This window comes from Larus michahellis, unplaced genomic scaffold (genome assembly GCF_964199755.1).
Source record: "Larus michahellis unplaced genomic scaffold, bLarMic1.1 SCAFFOLD_326, whole genome shotgun sequence".
Taxonomy (NCBI): Eukaryota; Metazoa; Chordata; class Aves; order Charadriiformes; family Laridae; genus Larus; species Larus michahellis.
In genome coordinates, this window is record NW_027436356.1 from 79,266 (window position 1) to 94,525 (window position 15,260).

Here is a 15,260-nt window from a genome sequence, read left to right on the forward strand (position 1 = left end):
CCCGCCCCCTAAGCCGCCCCATAACTGCCCTCCCCACCCCCCCCAGCTGACCCATAAGTGTCCCCCTGCCCCCTCAGATGCCCCATAAGTGCCCCCCCACCCCCTAAACCCCCATAAGTGCCCCCCCTGCCCCCTCAGATGCCCCCTAAGTGCCCCCCCTGCCCCCTAAGCTGCCCCCTAAGTGCCCCCCCGCCCCCTAAACCCCCATAAGTGCCCCCCCTGCCCCCTAAGCTGCCCCCTAAGTGCCCCCCCACCCCCTCAGATGCCCCCTAAGTGCCCCCTCTGCCCCCTAAGCTGCCCCCTAAGTGCCCCCCCGCCCCCTAACCCCCCATAAGTGCCCCCCCGCCCCCTCAGATGCCCCCTAAGTGCCCCCCCTGCCCCCTAAGCTGCCCCCTAAGTGCCCCCCCGCCCCCTAAGCCACCCCATAGGTGCCCCCTCTGCCCCCTCAGATGCCCCCTAAGTGCCCCCCCACCCCCTAAACCCCCATAAGTGCCCCCCCTGCCCCCTAAGCTGCCCCCTAAGTGCCCCCCCTGCCCCCTCAGATGCCCCATAAGTGCCACCCCCCCCCCCCAGACCAAACCAGCTCCCCCCCCAAATCCACGCCAGCCCCCCCAGTACAAACCAGTACACACCACGCTGCTCCCAGTAAAAGCCAGGCCTGGAGTTTGGTTTTTTTTTAATGCCGCCCCCCCCCCAACCCCCCCACCCCCCCCCCCAACTCTGACCCTCCCCCCACCCCCAAATCCGCCCCTCCCCCACCCCGGGGGGGGGGGGTTTCGTCCTCGGGACCCCCAGGTTTGGCACCGGGGGGGGTGGGGGGGCTACATGGGGGGGGGGAGGGTCCCCCCCCCCCGCCTTGCTGGGTGTGGGGGAGGGGGCGGGGGGGGGCCCCCCCTCCCCCATTTTGGCACCGGGTGATGGGGGGAGGGGCGTGTGTCCCCCCCCCCGCCTTTCCCACCCCTCCCCCCCCAAAAAAAGTCACTGTAGAAAAGGAGCGTGGGGGGAGGGGGGGGCCCAAATCTGGTCGTGCCTCCCCCCCCCCTGCCATGGGAAATGGGGGGGGGTTGGGGGGCGGGAAGGGGCAGCGGTGGGGCCCCCCCCAAAGTGGCTGCGAAGGATGGGGGGGGGAGGGGCTCCCAACCCCCCCCTCCCCGGTCAGTTCTCGATGGGGGCTGGAAAAAGGGGGGGGGGGAAGGGTCAGAGCCGGCCCCCCCCCCCCCCCCCGACCCCCAACTCTGCTCCGACACCCCCCCAAATCTGCCCCCCCCGTGACCCCCCAAATTTTACCCTTTCCCCCCCCAAAACCCCCAAATCTTCCCCATGGAACCCCCCCAGCACCCCCCCAATTTGCCCCTTCCCCCTCCCCCCAAATCCCCTTATCTGCCCCTTTGCCCCCCCCCCCCCCCAGCCCCCCAAATTTGCCCCTTTCCCCCCCCCGGCCCCCAAATCTGCCCCCACAGGACCCCCCCAAACCCTCTTATCTGCCCCGTGGGACCCCCCCACCCCCCATATTTACACCTTTGCCCCCCCCGTCCCCCTTCTCTGCCCCCCCCAGGACCCCCCCAAACCCCCTTATCTGCCCCCCCGGACCCCCCCCTCAGCCCCCCCCCACTCACGGGCCGTGGGGCGCTCGGGCTCGGGGGGGCCCCGGGGGGGCTCCATGGCAGGGGAGACGGTGAAGCGGGTGCCACGTCGGGGGTCCCCAGGTTGGGGGGGGCCGGGGGGGCCCCGCTCCTCCTCCTCCCACTCGAAGACCCCGCCTGTGGGGGGCTGGGGGTCAGGACCACCCCCCCCCCACCCACCATGGGGCAGGGCCCCTCCCGCCAATGCCCAGGACCCCCCGCTATGGGGCAGAGACCCCCGTCCTTGGGTCCGGGCCTCCCCCACTATGGGCAGGGACCCCCCACTTTGGGCCCAAGACCCCCCGCTATGGGGCAGGGACCCCCACTTTGGGTCCAAAATCCCCCACTATGGGGCAGAGACCCTCCTCCTTGGGCCCACCACCCTCCGCTATGGGGCAGGGACCCCCGTCCTTGGGTTTGGGCCCCCCTGCTATGGGACAGGGACCCCCACTTTGGGCCCAGACCCTCCCGCTATGGGGCAGGGAGTGCCTACATGGGCCCACGACCCTCCGCTATGGGGCAGGGAGCCCCTGCATGGGCCCAGCACCCCTTGCTATGGGGCAGAGACCCCCTTCCTTGGGCCCAGGACCCCCTGCTATGGGGCAGAGACACCCTACATGGGTCCAGGACCCCCTGCTATGGGGTAGAGACCCCCCACTTTGGGCCCAAAACCCCCCACTATGGGGCAGGGCCCCTAACTTTGGGCCCAGGACCCCCACTTTAGGCCCAAGACCCCCCCGCTATGGGGCAGGGACCCCCTGCATGGGCCCAGAACCCCTTGCTATGGGGCAGAGACCCCCGCTTTGGGCCCAAAACCCCCCGCTATGGGGCAGGGACCCCCCCACTTTGAGCCCGGGACCCCCGCCCCACTATGGGGCTGGGTGCCCCCCCCCCCCCCCGCAACGGGTCCTCCCCGCGGCGGCGGCACCCACCGATTCCGCCAGGGGGCGCGAAAGCGTCGGGCTCCGCCGCCTCCCCCTCGGCGGCGCTCTGGCAGCTCAACTCGTTGGTGGGCGTCTCCTGCGCGGGAGGGGGGCGGAGCCTTTCAGCGCCGGCCACGCCCCCTCCCGCCCCCCTCCCCGCGCCCGCTTTGTTTCCCCCCCCTCCCCTCCAATCAGCGTCGCCCCCCTCTCCCCCCCCCCCCCACCCGGCGAGCGCCGGCCAATCAGCGCCACCTGGTCGAAGAGGTAGACGGTGACGTCATCGAAGAAGGACACCATCTTGCGCTTGCGCGCCAGCGCCGCCGCTTCCGCTTCCGCTTCCGCCGCGGCCCGCGGCGACTTGAGGAGGCCGCGCAGGCCGCGCCCGTCCCAGCGGGTCACCACCACCGGCACCGCCGGGCCCCCCGGGCCGCCCCCGGCCCCCGCCGCCTCCCCGCCCTCCTCCTCCTCTTCCTCGTCCTCCTCGGCCTCCTCCTCCTCTTCCTCGTCCTCCTCCTCCTCCTCGGCCCCCGCCGCCGGCCCCTCCGCCGTTTCCCAGCGCGGGGCCCGCGGGCCGCGGCGGGGGAAAGGCCGCAGGGCCAGGGGGGGCAGGGGGAGAGAGAGGCGGGAGGCCTTGGCTGGGGGGGTGGGGTGGCGTGTGGGTAGAGTTAGGGGTCAGTGGAGCAGGTTGGGGGTCAGTGGGGCAGGTTAGGGGGGGTTAGAGGGGTCAGTGGGGCAGGTTTGGGGTCAGTGGGGCAGGTTGGGGGGCAATAGGGCAGGTTGGGGGGGGTTAGAGGGGTCAGTGGGGCAGGTTTGGGGTCAGTGGGACGGGTTGGGGGGCAATAGGGCAGGTTAGGGGGGGTTAGAGGGGTCAGTGGGGCAGGTTTGGGGTCAGTGGGGCAGGTTAGGGGGCAATGGGGGGGTTAGAGGGGGCGGGGGGCAGTTTGGGGGTTAGAGAGGGGTAGGTTGGGGGGCAGATGGGGCAGAGAAAAAGGGACAAAAGGAGTCAAAAGAGGGGGACAAGAAGGTGCCCCCCCCCCGAAACACCACCCCAGGACCCCCCCTTCTTCCCCCCAAAAAATTGCCCCTTCCCCCCCAAAAAAACACCTTCTCCCCCCAAGCTCCCCCTTTTTCCTCCCAAATCCTCCCTGTCCCCCGCCCGAAAAAAACTCTCTCCCCCAAAACCCACGTAACTCGCCCCCCCGAAAATTGCCCCCCAAAATCCCTCCTCCCCCCAAAAAACCTTTATCCCCCCCAAAAATCCCTTTTCTCCCCCCAAAAGCCCTTTTTCTGACTCCAAATCCCTCCTCCTCGCCCTAAAACCCACTTTTGCCCCCCCAAAACCCCTTTTCTCTCCCCAAAACACTTTTCTCCCCCCAAATCCCTCCTCCCCCCCCAGAACCCGCTTTCTCCCCTCCCGAATCCCCTTTTCTTCCCCCAAAATCCCTCCTTCTTGCCCTAAAACCCCCTTTCTCCCCCCCAAAACCCCCTTTCTACCCCCCAAAACCCCTTTTCTCTCCCCAAAACCCCACTTTTCTCCCCCCAAAACCCCCTTTCTCCCCTCCCGAATCCCCTTTTCTTCCCTCAAAATCCCTCCTCCTCGCCCTAAAACCCCCTTTCTCCCCCCCAAAACCCCCTTTCTCCCCCCCAAAACCCCTTTTCTCTCCCCAAAAAACCACTTTTCTCCCCCCAAACCCCTCCTCCCCCCCCCAGAACCCCCTTTCTCCCCTCCCGAATCCCCTTTTCTTCCCCCAAAATCCCTCCTTCTCCCCACAAAACCCCTTTTCTCTCCCCAAAACCCCACTTTTCTCCCCCCAGAACCCCCTTTCTCCCCTCCCGAATCCCCTTTTCTTCCCCCCAAATCCCTCCTTCTTGCCCTAAAACCCCTTTTCTCCCCCAAACCCCCCTTTTCCCCCCCCCGAGTCCCCCCTCGTCCCCCACCCACCTCGGATGTCGGCGCTGCTGGTGGTGGCGGCGGGCGCCGGGGTGGCCGCGGGGGACACGGGGACGTCGGTGCCGCCGCCGCCGGCGTTGTCCCCCCCCCGCCCTGCGCCGCCGTCGTCCCCCCCCCGCCCCGGGGCCTGGGGGCGCCCGTCCTGTCCCCGGGGGGCCAGCAGATTTCGGGTGACGTCCTCGCGCAGGGTGACCTGCAGCCGCTCCTGACACACCTGCACCACGAACCCCCCCTCGGCGGTGGCCCCGGGGGCGTCCCCGTCCCTGTCCCCCTGCCCGCGGTGGGACGCGGGGGTCCCCGGGGTCACCGTCGCCCCCCGGCTGCCACCGCCACCGGCCCCTGCCGCCGGGGACGGGGACGTCTCCGTCTCGTAGCCGCTGTCCCCGGGGCGCTGGCCCGGCGAGGACGGGGACGTCCTCGGGGACGGGGACACCGCGGGGGGGCGCTTTGGGGATGGCGCCCCCGGGAGTTTGGCCGGGGACCCTCTTGGGGACCTCATCGGGGTCCCCTGTGGGGACATCTCTTGGCGTCTCTTTGGGGACGCCTTCGGGGACATCTCTGGGCGTCTCCTCGGGGACATCTCTGGGCATCTCTTTGGAGGTGCCTTCGGGGACATCTCTTGGCGTCTCCTTGGGGACATCTCTTGGCGTCTCCTTGGGGATGCCTTCGGGGACATCTCTTGGAATCTCCTTGGGGACATCTCTTGGCGTCTCCTTGGGGACGCCTTTGGGGACATCTCTTGGAATCTCTTTGGGGACGCCTTCGGGGACATCTCTTGGAATCTCCTTGGGGACATCTCTTGGAATCTCCTTGGGGACATCTCTTGGCATCTCCTTGGGGACGCCTTCGGGGACATCTCTTGGCGTCTCCTTGGGGACGCCTTCGGGGACATCTCTTGGCATCTCTTTGGGGACGCCTTTGGGGACCTGGGCGCACCCTTGCCCGGGGACCCAGTTGGGGACTTTGCCGAGCACCTCCTTGGGGACCCCTTGGGGACCTTCTCCGGGGACGCCTTTGGGGACATCTCTGGGCACCTCCTCAGAGACCCTTTGGGGGACCTCTTGGGACACTTCTCGGGGGACCTCTTGGGACACCTTTTCGGGTCCCCTCCTGGGCAGCTCTGTGGGGACGCCCCCGGGGACATCTCTGGGGACCTCTCTGGGGACCCCCACAGGGACGTCTCCGGGGGGCCCTTTGGGGACGTCTCTGGGGACGTCCCTTGGCACCTCCCCGGGGACCCCTCGGGGGACATCTCTGGAGACCCCTCGGGGGACGTCCCTTGACACCCCTTTGGGGACGCCCCTTGGCACCCCTCTGGCCCCCCCTTTGGGGACATCTCTGGGCACCCCTTTGGGGACGTCCCTTGGCACCTCCCCGCGCCCCCCCTTGCGACGCCGCCCTGGGTGGCCTCGGCCGGCCGGGGGGTGACTGCGGGGGGGTCCCCGAGGGGGTCCCCGGGCACCAGGGCCACCTTCTCCTCCTCGGGACCCTCGGCCAGCGCGGCCAGCGGTGGCACGGCCACGGCCACGGGGATGCCAGCGCCCGGGAAGGGGGACCCTGGCGGGGGTCCCCAAGGACCCCCCCGGGGAAAACCCTCCCTCGGGGACGTCCCTGGGGCCCCAGGCGTTGTCCCTTGTGTCCACGGGGACGTCCCCGGGGCCCCAGGCGTTGTCACGTCTGTCCAGTGTGCCCACGGGGATGTCCCTTGTGCCCCTGGCACTGTCACGTCTGTCCAAGGGGGTGTCCCCCGTGAGGAAGGTGACATCTCTTGTGACAAAGGGGATGTCTCTCGTGTGCATGGGGACGTCTCTGGTGCCACAGGGGACATCCCGTGTCCCCCAGGTGCCATCTCTTGTGGGGTTGGTGACATCTCTCGTGTCCATGGGGACGCCTCTGGTGCCACAGGGGACGTCCCTTGTCCCCCAGGTGCCATCTCTTGTGGGGTTGGTGACATCTCTCGTGTGCATGGGGACGTCTCTGGTGCCACAGGGGACGTCCCGTGTCCCCCAGGTGCCATCTCTCGTGGGGTTGGTGACATCTCTTGTGTCCATGGGGACGTCTCTGGTGCCAAAGGGGACGTCCCGTGTCCCCCAGGTGCCATCTCTTGTGGGGTTGGTGACATCTCTCGTGTCCATGGGGACGTCTCTGGTGCCACAGGGGACGTCCCGTGTCCCCCAGGTGCCATCTCTCGTGGGGTTGGTGCCATCTCTCGTGTCCATGGGAATGTCTCTGCTGCCAAAGGGGACGTCCCTTGTACCCCGGGTGACGTCTCTCGTGTAGGTGCCATCTCCTGTGCCCACAGGGACGTCTCTGCTGCCAAAGGGGACGTCCCTTGTGTCCTGGGCACCGTCTCTCCTCTCAAAGGTGACACCTCTTGTCCCCACGGAGACGTCCCTGGTGCCAAAGGGGACCTCTCTCGTGCCGAAGGTGCCACCTCTCCCATCAGCGGTGGCCTTTCTTGTCCCCATGGGGGCATCTCTGGTGCCGAAGGGGACGTCCCTTGTGTCCCAGGCACCATTTCTGGTGTCGAAGGTGACATCCCTTGTCCCCAGGGGACCATCTGGGGTGCCGAAGGGGATGTCCCTTGTGCCCCAGGTGCCACCTCTCGTGTCAATGGTGGCATCTCGTGGCCCCATGGTGCTGTCACTTGTGTCAGCGGTGCCATCTCTGGGGTCAACGGTGACATCTCTTGTCCCCATGGGGTTATCTCTAGTGCCAAAGGGGACAGCCCTTGTGCCCCAGGTGCCACCTCTCTGGCCAACGGTGGCCTCTCTTGTCCCCACGGGGCCAGCTCCAGTGCCAAAGGGGACATCCCGTGCGTCAATGGTGGCCTCTCTTGGGTCAACGAAGACCTCTCTTGTCCCCACGGGGCCACCTCCGATGCCAAAGGGGACGTCCCTTGTGCCCCAGGTGCCATCTCTCGTCTTGGTGGTGGCCTCTCTTGTCCCCACGGGGCCAGCTCCAGCGCTAAAGGGGACATCTCTTGTGTCAGAGGTGGCCTCTTTTGTGTCAACGATGACCTGTCTTGTCCCCATGAGGCCACCTCCGATGCCAAAGGGGACATCCCTTGTGCCCCAGGTGCCACCTCTCTTGTCAACGGTGGCCTCTCTTGAGTCAACGGTTGCTTCTCTTGTCCCCAGGGGGCCACCTCCAGTTCCAAAGGGGACGTCCCTAGTGCCCCAGGTGCCACCTCTCTTGTCAACGATGGCCTCTCTTGAGTCAACGGTGGCTTCTCTTGTCCCCATGGGGCCAGCTCCAATGACAAAGGGGACGTCCCTTGTGTCAACTGTGGCCTCTCTTGTGTCAATGAAGACCTCTCTTGTCCCCAGGGGGCCACCTCCAGTTCCAAAGGGGACGTCCCTTGTGCCCCGGGTGCCACCTCTCTTGTCATCGGTGGCCTCTCTTGTGTCGACGAAGATCTCTGTTGTCCCCATGGGGCCATCTCCAATGACAAAGGGGACGTCCCTTGTGCCCCGGGTGCCACCTCTCTCGTCAATGGTGGCCTCTCTTGTCCCCAAGGGGCCACCTCCAGTTCCAAAGGGGACGTCCCTTGTGCCCCGGGTGCCACCTCTCTCATCAACAGTGGCCGCTCTTGTCCCCATGGGGCCACCTCCAGTTCCAAAGGGGACGTCCCTTGTGCCCCGGGTGCCACCTCTCTCATCAACGGTGGCCGCTCTTGTCCCCATGGGGCCACCTCCAGTTCCAGAGGGGACGTCCCTTGCGCCCTGTGTGCCCCCTCTGTCATCAACGGTGGCCTCTCTTGTCCCCAAGGGGCCACCTCCAGTTCCAGAGGGGACATGGCTTGCGCCCCGGGTGCCACCTCTCTGCTCGTCGACGACCTCTCTTGTCCCCACGGTGCCACCTCATCCCGCCCCGCCGCCGCCCCCCGCCCCTCCGCCCCCCAAATCCCGGGGTGACCGTCGGCCTCGGTGGCCTCGGCGGCCTCGGGACACTCCACCAAGGAGCCCCTCTCGGCCCGCAGGGACGAGTCGTCCCCGGCGCTGTCGCAGCGGGGGCGCAGGGGGGCCCCCCGCTCCCGCCACCCCCTCACCACCTCGGCGCGGGCCAGGGCGCAGGTGCAGGGGGGCGCGTCCCCCTCGTCCCCCTCCTCGTCCCCCCGGCAGAGGGGACAAGCCAGGGGACGCCGGGGGCTGCTCCCCCCGCTGCCGGCTGTGCTCCCCGCCGAGCTGCGCTCCCCCCACCCCTCCCCGGCCCCCCCCGTCAACGCCGTCTCCTGCACCCCCCGGAAGGGGTTGAGCCCCCCGCGACGGTTGGGGACCACGGGGGGGGCCACCACCGTCCCCCGCGTCCCCCCGTCGTGTTCCTCCAGGCGGATGTAATACTCGCTGCTCCCCGAGGGGCTGCGGGCGCCCAGCACCGGCAGCACCCCGGGGGTCCCCAAGGTGCCGGGGCGGTTTTGGCCGGGGGGGGGTCCCAGGCGACCCCCCCGGGCGCGTTCCCAAAGACACTCGAAGGCCAGGCGTCCCCGGCTGCTCTGGGTGACGGTGAGGACGTCCTCGGGGTCGGGGCCGGGGAAGGCGTCGAGGAGGGGGAAGGCGGAGGGGGGGCGCGGGGGGGGCGCGGGGGCCGGGGAACCCCCCGGGGGACCCCGCAGGAGGGCGCTGAGCCGGCGGTGCAGCTCCTCCAGGGACGGGCGCTGCGGGGGGGGGCGCCAGCAGGACTGCAGCACCCCGAACCTGCGGGGGCGGGGGGGGGCGTCAGGGGGGGACACCCCGGAGGGGACACCCGGGGGCAGCAACAGGGTCACCCCGGGGACGGGGACCCCTCCCGAGGGACGAGGACCCACCGCCACGAGGGGATGGGGACAGGGACACCCTGGGGACGGGGACACCCCAGGGATGGGGACACCTGAGGGATGGGGACACCCCAGGGACAGGAGCAGTGTCACCCTGGGGGTGGGGACCCAGCGCCATGGGGGGGACAGGGACACCCCAGGGATGGGGACACCCGAGGGACGGGGACCCCCCCGAGGGACGAGGACCCACCACCACGATGGGATGGGGACAGGGACACCCCAGGGATGGGACTGGGACACCCCAGAGACGGGGACACCCCAGGGACGGGAGCAGTGTCACCCTGGGGGTGGGGGACCCAGCGCCATGGGGGGGACAGGGACACCCTGGGGACAGGGATAGGGACACCCTGGGGACAGGGATGGGGACACCCCAGGGACGGGGACCCCTCCTGAGGGATGAGGACCCACCACCATGATGGGATGGGGACAGGGACACCCCAGGGACGGGACAGGGACACCCGAGGGACAGGGACTCCCCAGGGATGGGAACAGTGTCACCCTGAGGGTGGGGACCCAGCGCCATGGCGGGGACAGGGACACCCCAGGGACAGGGACGGGGACACCCCAGGGATGGGGACACCCGAGGGATGGGGACACCCGAGGGACGGGGAACCCCCGAGGGACGAGGACCCACCACCACGATGGGATGGGGACAGGGACACCCTGGGGACGGGGACACCCCAGGGACAGTGACAAGGACACCCCGGCAGTGAGCACCCCCCCTCCCCCCCGCTCCATGTGGGGCCGGGGCCAGGTGGGAGGCCACGGTGGGGGTGGGTGGCCGGGGTCCCCCGTGGCGTCCCCCGCGGTGTCCCCCGCGGCGTCCCCCGCGTCCCCGCTCACCAGCCGTCGGCGTGGGGCAGGCGGAGGCGGGGGCGGCCGAGGGCCAGCGGGCGCCGGTGCGTCAGGCGGCCCAGGAGCTCCTGGTCGGAGAGGTGGGGGTAGGGCTGGGCCCCCAGCTCCAGCAGCTCCCACAGCGTCACCCCCAGCGCCCTGCGGGGACACCCTCACCGTCACCACCGGCCCCGCCACCCGCGCCGTCACCGTCACCGGCGGCGCCGTCGCCACGCCGGGCACCGGGGACAGCGGGGACCCTGGCGTCGGGTACGGCAGCATCGCAACACCGCGACGTCAGGTACGGCGGCGTGACAGCGCCGCGACACTCGTCACCGTCACGCTGGGGACCGCCACGCTGGGTGTGGTGGCATCGCAACACCGTGATCTCAGGTACGGCAGTGTGACAACACCGCGACACTCGTCACCGTCACACCAGGGACCGTCACACTGGGTGTGGTGGCATCACAACACCGTGACACTTGTCACCATCACACCAGGGACCACCACACTGGGTGTGGTGGCATCGCAACGCCGCAACGCTCGTCACCGTCACACCAGGGACTGTCACGCTGGATGTGGTGGCATCGCAACACCGCAACGCTCGTCACCATCACACCAGGGACCGCCACGCTGGGTGTGGTGGCATCGCAACACCGTGATCTCAGGTACGGCAGTGTGACAACACCGCGACACTCGTCACCGTCACACCAGGGACTGTCACGCTGGGTGTGGTGGCATCGCAACACCGCGACGCTCGTCACCGTCACACCAGGGACCGTCACACCAGGTACCGTGACACCGCGACCCCAGGACCTCCCAACACTGTCCCACTGTCACACCGTGACACTGTCACACCCCGACACCGTGACAACAGGACACTGTCACCCCCCGGCACTGCCACCCCGTCACCCTGCCCCACCAGGACACCCCAGCACTGGGACGGGGTGACGCTGCCACACCGTGCCACTGCGGGGGGGGGGTCCCTGATGTCCCCTGTGCCCCCCGGTGTCCCCCATGTCCCCGGTGTCCCCAATGTCCCCAGTGTCCCCCATGTCCCTGATGTCCCCAGTGTCCCCCATGTCCCCCGTGTCCCCCATATTCCCCAATGTCCCCCGTGTCCCCGATGTCCCTGATGTCCCCCGTGTCCCCAGTGTCCCCCATGTCCATGGTGTCCCCAACGTCCCTCATGTCCCCCATATTCCCCAGTGTCCCCCGTGTCCCTGATGTCCCCGGTGTCCCCAGTGTCATTGGTGTCCCAAATGTCCCCCGTGTCCCCCATGTCCCTGATGTCCCTGATGTCCCCCGTGTCCCCAGTGTCCCCCATGTCCATGGTGTCCCCAACGTCCCTCATGTCCCCCATATTCCCCAGTGTCCCCCGTGTCCCTGATGTCCCCGGTGTCCCCAGTGTCATCGGTGTCCCCAATGTCCCCCGTGTCCCCCATGTCCCCGATGTCCCTGATGTCCCCCGTGTCCCCAGTGTCCCCCATGTCCATGGTGTCCCCCATGTCCCTGATGTCCCCCGTGTCCCCAGTGTCCCCCATGTCCATGGTGTCCCCAACGTCCCTCATGTCCCCCGTGTCCCCAGTGTCCCCCATGTCCCTGATGTCCCCGGTGTCCCCAGTGTCGTCAGTGTCCCCCATGTCCCCGGTGTCCCCAATGTCCCCCGTGTCCCCCATGTCCCCGATGTCCCTGATGTCCCCCGTGTCCCCAGTGTCCCCCATGTCCATGGTGTCCCCCATGTCCCTGATGTCCCCCGTGTCCCCAGTGTCCCCCATGTCCATGGTGTCCCCAACGTCCCTCATGTCCCCCATATTCCCCAGTGTCCCCCGTGTCCCTGATGTCCCCGGTGTCCCCAGTGTCGTCAGTGTCCCCAATGTCCCCCGTGTCCCCCATGTCCCCGATGTCCCTGATGTCCCCCGTGTCCCCAGTGTCCCCCATGTCCATGGTGTCCCCCATGTCCCTGCTGTCCCCCGTGTCCCCGGTGTCCCCACTCACCAGACGTTGCTCTCCTTGCTCTGCTCTGCCACCGCCAGTGTCCCCCGGCTCTCGGCCAGCAGCTCGGGGGCCACCCAGCGCAGGGGGACCCACAGCCGCTCGGGGGTCACGTAGTAGTCCTCCTGGGGGGGGGGGTGTGTGTGGGGGGGTGTGTGTCTGTCACCCGTTGTCCCCAACCCTGTCCCCAGGCTGCCCCCGCCCCTCCCAGCAGGTCCCAACCCTGTCCCCAGTTGGGGCTCCCGTCCCTGTCCCGCGGGGTCCCTGTCCCCGCCGTGTCCCCAGACCCCTGGCTCTGCCCGGGTGGGTCCCCCACCTTTGTCACCACGTGCCGGACAGTCCCCGTCCCCAACCCAACTGTCCCCGTGTCCCCCCCTTTCCCAACTGGTCCCCATCCCTGTGTCCCCCTGTCCCGGCTGGTCCCCATCCCTGTCTCCGTCCCAACCTGTCCCCATCCTTGTCCCCGTCCTGGCTGTCCCCATGCCCGTGTCCCCCCATCCCCTTGTCCCCCCATCCTGTCCCGTCCCCATCCCTGTCCCCGTCCCTGTCCCCCCCCATCCCTGGCTCCATCCCCGTGTCCCCCCATCCCCTTGTCCCTGTCTTGCCCCTGTCCCCGTGTCCCCCCATCCTGTCCCATCCCCATCCCAGTGTCCCCCCCATCCCCGTCCCCATCCCCGTCCCCCCCCATCCCTGTCCCCGTCCCCGTGTCCCCCCATCCTGGTGTCCCCCCATCCCTGTTTGTGTCCCTGGGTCCCCCCATCCCTGTCCCCGTCCTTGTCCCCCCCATCTGTGTCTCCGTCCCTGTGTCCCCCCATCCCCTTGTCCCCGTCTTGCCCGTGTCCCCGTGTCCCCCCATCCTGTCCCGTCCACATCCCTGTGTCCCCCCATCCCTGTCCCTGTCCCAGTGTCCCCCCACTCCATCCCCATTCCTGTGTCCCCCCATCCCTGTCCCCCTCCCCGTGTCCCCCCATCCCCTTGTCCCTGTCTTGCCTGTGTCCCCGTGTCCCCCCATCCTGTCCCCGTGTCCCCCCACACCTGTCCATGTCCTGTGTCCCCCCCATCCCTGTCTGGCTGTCCCCGTGCCCTGTCCCTGTCCCCGTCCCCATGGCGGTGTCCCCATCCCCGTGGCGGTGTCCCTGTCCCCATGGCGGTGTCCCCGTCCCCATCCCCGTCCCCATGGCGGTGTCCCCGTCCCCGTGGCGGTGGCCCCGTCCCCATCCCTGTCCCCATGGCGGTGTCCCTGTCCCCGTGGCGGTGGCCCCATCCCCATCCCCGTCCCCGTGGTGGTGTCCCCGTCCCCGTGGCGGTATCCCCATCCCCGTGGCAGTGTCCCTGTCCCCATGGTGGTGTCCCCGTCCCCATGGCGGTGTCCCCATCCCCGTCCCCGTGGCAGTGTCCCTGTCCCCATGGTGGTGTCCCCGTCCCCATCCCCATCCCCATGGCGGTGTCCCCGTCCCCATGGCGGTGTCCCCGTCCCCATCCCCGTCCCCATGGCGGTGTCCCCGTCCCCATGGTGGTGTCCCCATCCCCATCCCCGTCCCCCGTGGTGGTGTCCCCGTCCCCATCCCCATCCCCATGGCGGTGTCCCTGTCCCCGTGGCGGTGTCCCCATCCCCATCCCCGTCCCCGTGGCGGTGTCCCCGTCCCCGTGGGGGGGCGTCACCCACCCGGTAGTTGCTGTGGGCCAGCCCGTAGTCCCCCAGCCGCACCGTCAGCTCCGAGGTCAGCAGACAGTTCCGCAGGGCCAGGTCGCTGTGGGGCACGCTCAGACGCAGGGGGGACCCCAGCCCCCGGGGGGACCCCGACCTCCGGGGGGGGGACCCCAAACCCGGGGGGGGACCCCGCTCCCAGGGAACACCCCGCCCCAGGGGGGACCCCAACCCCGGGGGTGGGACCCAGGTGTCTGGGGGGGGGGGGACCCCAACCCAGGGGGGACCCTGACTCCTGGGGGACCCCAACCCTGGGGGGGCCCAGGCGGCTGGGGGGGGACCCCAACACAGGGGGACCCCCCACCCCAGGGGGGACCCCGACCCCGGGGGGGACACTGACTCCCAGGGGGGGCCCAGGCGGCCGGGGGGGGGACCCCAAACCCAAGGGGGACCCCACTCCCAGGGGAGACCCCGCCCCAGGGGGGACCCCAAACCCGGGGGGACCCAGGCGGCTGGGGGGGGCCCAAGCTCTGGGGGGACCCCAACCCTTGGGGGGGCCCAGGCGGCTGGGGGTGGGGACCCCAACCCAGGGGAGGACCCTGACTCCCAGGGACCCCAACCCCGGGGGGACCCAGATGTCCGGGGGGGGGAAACCCAGGGGGAGCCCCCACCCCAGGGGGGACCCCGACCCCGGCGGGGGGGACCCAGGCATCTGGGGGAGACCCACCCAGGGGGACCCAGGCGTCGGGGACCCCCCGTCCCCTCCCAAGGGGACCCAGGTGTCCAGGGGGGACCCAGGCGTCGGGGACCCCCCCCACAAAGGGGAGGCGGGGGTCGGGGCCCCCCCCGGGGGTCGCGGGGGGGGTGGGGGGGTACCTGTGGACGAAGCCGTGGCGGTGCAGGTGCCGCAGCCCCAGGGTGACCTCCAGCGCCAGGCGCTGCAGCGTGGCCACGTCGCGGGGGGGCAGCTCCGGCGTCCCCCCCCCGGCCCCCCGCTGCGCCCGCAGGTACCGCTTCAGGTCCCCCTGCGAGGGGACGGGGGGGGGGGACACGGGGGACACACACACACACACACGGGGGGGGACGGGGGACGGGACATTGGGGTCACTGAGGGCGCTGGGGGGGCAATGTGGGGGGGGAAGGGGCTCCCCTGGTGTGGGGTCCCCTGTGCACACTCCCCCCCCCCCCCCCCGTGCAAGCCCCTCGTGCAAACCCCTTGTGCATGCACCCCCCCTCGTGCAACCCCCCCTCCCGTGTAAACCCCTCGTGTGAAACCCCTTGTGCAAACCCCTCGTGCAACAACACCCACCCCCCCCCCCGTGCAAAGCCCCTTGTGCAAACCCCCCCCCCCCTCGCCCAAACCCTCTGGTGCAAACCCCTTGTGCAAACCCCCCTCACCCAAACCCCTTGGTACAAACCCCTCGTGCAAACCCCCCCGGTGCCAACCCCTGCTGCAAACCCCTTGTGCAAA

At 69.6% G+C, this 15,260-nt stretch overlaps 1 protein-coding gene across 1 annotated transcript; it reads right to left on the reverse strand.

The window, feature by feature from the left end:
• Positions 1 to 861: 861 nt before the first annotated feature.
• On the reverse strand, positions 862 to 15,004 carry LOC141737254 (uncharacterized; the record flags this gene model as incomplete). Its single annotated transcript, XM_074571917.1, has 9 exons — positions 862 to 1,172; positions 1,617 to 1,760; positions 2,555 to 2,642; positions 2,798 to 3,180; positions 4,488 to 9,193; positions 10,156 to 10,305; positions 12,145 to 12,266; positions 13,808 to 13,892; positions 14,666 to 15,004. Coding segments are annotated over 9 exons (6,034 nt in total), but the record flags the coding sequence as incomplete, so codon positions are not given.
• Positions 15,005 to 15,260: the final 256 nt, after the last annotated feature.